We start from the raw sequence: 6,421 nt of genomic DNA, 5'->3' as shown, positions 1-6,421 counted from the left end.
CCTGAGTTTTCTCCGTCTGCAGGGCGTGCGGAGGCTTTTTCCCCCGCTTCGCCGCGGACAGAATTTTACTCTCCACCTGGGAAGCAGCCGCAGAGCGGCCGGGCAAAAAGCTTCTACTCCCACCTCGTCTCTTGGCTGCCGGCCCAGAGATTGACCTTGAACAGCCTGCTGCAGAACTTTATCTAAGCCCTCTCTCCTCCGTTTTTTTTCCCCTTAGGTTGTAACTGTATGCATATATGTTCATAGAATATAGTCATGTGTGAATTTATTGTTTATTAAAAGTTTGTTTCAGTTTCTGAACGCAAACCGAGGTGTGAATTTCTTCCTTCCCCTTTTTAAAACCCTTCTGCCTCTGATAAGGCAGACGGAATCATTACAGTAATTCGAGGAGTGGGTACCTCGGGCCCTCAACCCGTAACACAAATGGACCAACAGTAGAACTATTTGGCTCATTTTACTCCTTTAAAAGAATACACTAATAAAACACTGTTCTTACGGATAATATATTAGTCTGCTGGCAGAAAAAGGGAAGTTAAGCTGTTCTTCCCTTCTAGTTTTTAGATATTAGACACTTCTAGTTGTTAAAAGGTATGAGAAGGAGTGGCAGACCACTTGATTTGCAGCAGAAGTCTTCCTGCCCACTAGCTGACTCAGCTGATAAAATTTTGAGAATACAATGCAGCACCACAGGCTGGATTTTTTCACTGCAATAGAAAAGACTGCATGACATGAGAGTAATCAAAATCAATAAGTATTGGATAGATGAACAAGCTACCTATTCGGAAGGCCCAGGAACTATGAAGAAAAATAATTTGGGTGAATTCTACAATGCTTATGATATCATAAAACACTTTTTTCCAATGAAAAGACAAAACCAAAATGTTTATGACCCTGTTATTTTATAAAAAGAAATAGAAAGCAACATTGTGCTGATTTTGCTTACTGACCTGAATTTCACATCAAATACTGCTAACAACCATGCAGTCATCACTTTACAAGTTGGTCACCACCATTACCTTTCACAACTAAACTGGTATCATCCCTTATTTATACAACAACAGATTCTCACTACTAAACATCTAATTCATGTGACCCTTGATGCCAAAGCCCAACATAATCTCCACTCTAGCCATGGAAACCTCAATTTTTATCTTTTACGATGGGTTTATAGGTCATAGCATTGTTCTGCAACAAAATATCTGCTAAGCCGTAGATTAAAAATAAGACAAGAATAATCTTCAAACCACTCCTGTAATACACAAGTCACAAGAGGCTCCTAGTCCATGTACTCAAGGAGTCATTGGATAAAAAGGCGAGGGCAAAGAGGAGGGAGAGACAGACAGACATGGGATGTAACTCATAGTTATCTAGATGATACAGAAACATGCACCCACTGATTTTCAAGCAGGAATACAGCTCCTATGTCTTCTGACACAGACAGACATGGGATGTAACTCATAGTTATCTAGATGATACAGAAACATGCACCCACTGATGTTCCAGCATGAATACAGCTCCTATGTCTTCTGACAATTTGTAAATTTTAAACACACAGGAGTGACACCAACCAAAGCAAGCTTTCAAGAAGAAAAAAAAAATTTTTTTGAAGGAAAAATTTTCTGCAAGTTTGTACGATTTAGTAAGATTTCTGAGTTGCTTTAGGTTCATCCAAAAGCTTTAAATGCTCATTTAGGAAACAAGGGTTGTTCAATACCTTTGCTTGGTGAAAGGAGACTAGATAAATGTTCAATAACTATGACTGTTTTCATATTACAAAAAGGTTACATGAGATTCTGATCTCTTCCAAAGCAGAAGCGGAATTCAGCAGCCTCCTCTGAAAGTTGGTTTCTCTCCTTTGAAATACGCCATTTGGAATATGTCATTTATTATTAAGATTAAATAGAGCAGGCAGAGGACAAGATATTTGAGGAAAAGAAGGTGAAGTCAGACAGGCACTACTTCAAGCTCAATTATACATGGGTACAGTTACATGAATTAACAGGAGTTGATGTGGTTTGGAAAGGACTGGCAACTGTCAAGAACGAGATGCTTTTGAGATGTCTACTGATAAGCACCAATATAAATGATTTGATGCAGCTCATCCTCTAAAAGCCCTCACAGACTTCACAACAAGAGAAGACAGCAGGTAGTTTGACTGAAAATGTCAAAGAAAATTGTAGAAGTGCAAGAAAACATCTTCATTCAGCTGTGAAGACACCAAGAAGAACACCATAGACATATTAGTGGGATCATTTAGAGAGTCATTTGCTGAAAGAAGGCGAGAAAGGCTATCAAAGAATACTCAAAGGTCTTAAATGATATGAAAGAAGCTGGAGTGAAAAAACTAATGCCATTGAAATAAGTTTTCTATCTTCCCGAAGAAGTTATTTTCAGATAATGGCAAATTAATCCTATTTGGCTGGTAGTATAATTGCACTGTACCAGAATCTCAGACACTCAGTCCTGATAATCTAGAATATTTTCATTGACCAGATACATTATCAGCATTGGATGAATAACACTGATAAACCAGTTCAAAGGTTCCAGCATGCTACAAAGTGTTAATTACATGAATCACCAAGTGCACTAAGACTTCTACATAGTGCAAGTTACCCTAGGTTTCTTTAGGCTGGTTTTCCAGCTTGAAGTTTCCTCTGTTCTCAAAACAGCAGCATAATTTTCTCCATTATCAATGAAGAGAAAAGAAAAAAAACCCAACAAAATAAAAGCAGATACATCTATATTTCTTAAAACAAGAACTACCTTTCAATGTTTCCAGTAAGTTTTTGGCCACAAACCAACAGATGGCTTCGAAGAAAGGAAATTTGAAAAGATCCGGGGTTTTTAGCCTCTTCTCCATTTCATAACACCTGAATAAACAGAAATATTACAAAACATGAATGTTATCATTACCAAATTCATAGTTCAACTATGCAATCATTCAAATTGACACAATGTCCAACATAAAATAAATTGGCCACGATAAATAAAAGAAGTCAAGTACCATATAGTTAAATCCCAAGAAGACCACAGACAAGATTGAACTCTGGTCTCATCCAAGTTCTGACCTTATCAAGTTTGACTGCGGCATTTCTAAGAATAAAGTTGGACTTCATAAAACTAGGATACAAACCCAATGAGTGATCTTTTAACAGAAGGAATTTTATCAGGATTCCATCGTAATAAATAAAACCAAAATGTTTAGAAGACAGCTCCACATCTTGGACAAAAAGTAAAAATAGCTGCCCTTAGAGCAATGCTGACTTGAGGATGCTCATTTCAACTCAGTGTTGCACACCTGGGCTTGCTCAGTTTCATTTTACTCACTTATACTAGTATATCTCCAAAGTAGTTTTTATTTTTTTTTTCCTTTCTCTTCACTTAAATTCTTGCATACTCTTAATTTGGTTTTTGAAACAAACTTTGAAGAAGTGAAAAAAAAGTATGTGCTTGATACATCCTAACGGAAAACGCCACTGTTGTCTGTTTGAGAGCCTGTACCGATTTGATCCTGGTTAAGAGCATGAAGAAAAATATCTATTAAAAGAATATCCTACTTACTGAGGAAAAGGTATAGGAAGAGCTGAGACTAACCTGAGCTGCATGCCTATATTGAGGTTGTGCAAAAAGTTTCCTCCAAAAGCCATACAATCCTGAGATGTGAGCACAGCATGAATCCAGCCTGAAATGACAGATTCAGAGACTTAATACCTACATACAAACTATTTTAACTGTTTTTAAATATATAGGGAAGTAAAAATGCTGCATCTGGAAACAAAGGGCAAACAAATTTGGAATGAACAAATAAGCTAAATTTTAACATCATGTAAGTTACAGCGTTTCAGAAATCTAGTGGTTTTGTAAACTGTGTTTTCATAAAGGAGTTAATTTTAAGACATTTTTCACTGGGGGGTGGGGGATACAAGAGAGTCAGTGACTTTTTCCTCCAATCTACAAAAATAAGCAAGTCAGGAGAGGAAAAACATACTGAAAAAAAGATAAAAGTAAAAAATAAAACAGTAACTATATTTCTTTCAATATTTCCATGTTGCTGTTTGCACGACATAAAAAAGTCACTTAGCAATACTGAAGGTTCTCAAACAGGAATTCAGAAGTAGTTCCATTAATTATTCTAAATGTATTCACCGTAATTCCAATGAAATTATGATCAGTTTAAAACACTAGGCACTAAGTCTAGGCACTCTTGACTATATAACCTTGCACGTAATTGAAATATTGTCCTTGTGAATTCCCCTATTCAATACGGCAAAGCATGGCCAACCTTATGCTATCAATCTCGCTGAGTACTACTGGGTAGTAAGTACATGAATGAACATAGGATAGTAGCCTCCTGATTAAAAATAGTTAACTTTAAAATTTATACTGTGCAGTTCTGTTTGTAGTTCATTTATATTACAGTTTCTTCTTTTTTTGCTGATTTTGCATGCATACAGATGATCTCCTGACAAACGATGAGTTGGCCGTTTACTGATTACCTCATGGTTTGACTGAGTATAGGCAAGATGTACAAACAGGGGAAACTCTGCAACTTGAGGCGAGATCATACCAAATCACAAGCAACTATATATTGCAAACTACCGTTAAATCCATGCCCTAATTCAGTTAAGAACAACCAGTTCCAATTGTTGTGGTAGCACACATAAAAGGATCTGAAACCTAGCAACTACGCTAAACAACATGCCTCCTATGTAGCCTGTGAAGGAAGTAAGTTACAGAAGGTCTATGAGACAATGTAGAATACAATGGCACATGCAACCTAAGGGAGTTTTTTAAATTTATATGGTACCTCATTTGGTTTTACTGCTGTTCCTTGATAAGTGCAGTGCAAAGAAGATTGGCTTGTATTACCAGTTGCATTTTGTATTCGTTAGTAAGATTTCTGTTTTTCACTCTTACTATCACCATCACAGCAGATGCATACCTCTGACTCTCCAAGGAATACGTGTGTGTTAATCCTTTAACACACATCTCCCCAGACACTGACAAAACTTACAACAAAGCCTCATCACTGCTGCATCAACACCAAGGACTTTTTTGGCAGACCTGTATCAACTAAAGGAATTTATTTATTTATTTATTACATTCCCACTTGCTATTTTTATGCTGTGGTTTTGATCAAGGTCTATGCAACAAGGCAAGAAAATCTGGTGTTGACCATACAGAATATCTTAAATAACATTTAAATAACTCTCAAGAGCCTCCCAGTAGGTGCTATTCATCTACATGCAAGATTAATTTTAAATCAGAAGTCTACTCTGAACATTTTTCAGAGATTATAAAATAATTATGACATCCACCAGCATCAGTACAAGCAGGAACAACAAAAGTAGTTTTCAGAAGAGGTCAGGGCTTTTTAAAAAACCTTTGAACAGTCTTACAGAATTTCCCATTTAAAACACCTGTCTTGAAACCTTGGTTCTTGAGCTATACTCTGTCATATGTATGTGGGTATACTCCAGCACATATGTATACACACATCTACATGAAAAAGTATCATTTTATGCATATGCACACACCAATACGCATTAGAAATCATTTTATGATATTTTTCTTTTTGGCCACATTATAGTTGAGAGCTCAGATTCAGCTGATTACTTGGGAAGCAGTAACTGGTTTTAAAGATCTGTGGGTCACAATAAAGTTCTTAATTCTGTAATTCCACATTCTTTATTCATAGATGAATGACCTTACACTTAAATAAATGGAAAATTAATGTCACTTCTTGCAAAAAATACGAGGACCGCTCCCAAAGTAATGGCTCCTATTTTACTATGTTGGCCCACAACGTCAGAGGCGGATGTTGGTGGTATGGCAGTAGAGGTTGAACCTTCCCACCAATATTCCGTTAAATTTTGTTGTCATGAGAGAGTCAGCAGCAGAGGGGCCATCTAACAAAATGGCACCTGAAGCGCATATGAAACAAAGGTGTGTAACTGAATTCCTCCATGCAGAAAAAATTATACGCATGGACATTCACAGATGCTGCTGAACGTTTATGGAGACCAACCAGTGGGTGTCACCACAGTGAGGCGGTGGGTGGATGTGTTTTGTTTGGAGGATTTTTCTGTTTTTTTAAAATAAAGACGTTTAATTGTTCTGGTGTTTCTTGTTTCTTAAAAACATCCTGTAAATTATCAGATGCTATTAGGTGATGGTCACAAAAAACGTTGTTAAAGAAAATCGGAAAAGACCTTGCTCTGCATTGCTTTTAAAGGAAGTTGCTGAAATGAATTTATGAACTTTACAGTTGCATAAACTACATCTACAAATATACTTTCATTTTTAATAAAAGGAATTAACACATGAATTGATTATATATTCTTCAAATTTTATTTAGAGACACTTTCATTTTGATTCAGAGTCTCCACAGGTACTACCCCATTTTAGATTTCCTGCTGCA

At 36.6% G+C, this 6,421-nt stretch overlaps 1 protein-coding gene across 1 annotated transcript in view; it reads right to left on the bottom strand.

Moving 5' to 3' along the window:
• Positions 1-2,763: 2,763 nt before the first annotated feature.
• LOC104497786 (lysine-specific demethylase 7A) overlaps positions 2,764-6,421 on the bottom strand; it is a gene marked incomplete at both ends in the record, with an annotated part of 14,665 nt that continues 11,007 nt past the window's right edge. Inside the window, 2 exons of the mRNA XM_010141067.1 lie at positions 2,764-2,870; positions 3,595-3,682. Of these exons, the coding sequence (XP_010139369.1) occupies positions 2,764-2,870; positions 3,595-3,682 (195 nt within the window). The remainder of the gene's footprint in view (positions 2,871-3,594; positions 3,683-6,421) is intronic.

The sequence above is a fragment of the Buceros rhinoceros genome, unplaced genomic scaffold (assembly GCF_000710305.1).
Source record: "Buceros rhinoceros silvestris isolate BGI_N320 unplaced genomic scaffold, ASM71030v1 scaffold15138, whole genome shotgun sequence".
NCBI lineage: Eukaryota > Metazoa > Chordata > Aves > Bucerotiformes > Bucerotidae > Buceros > Buceros rhinoceros.
The sequence above is the reverse complement of the archived record's forward strand: the minus strand, read 5'-3'. Positions and strand labels throughout refer to the sequence as shown.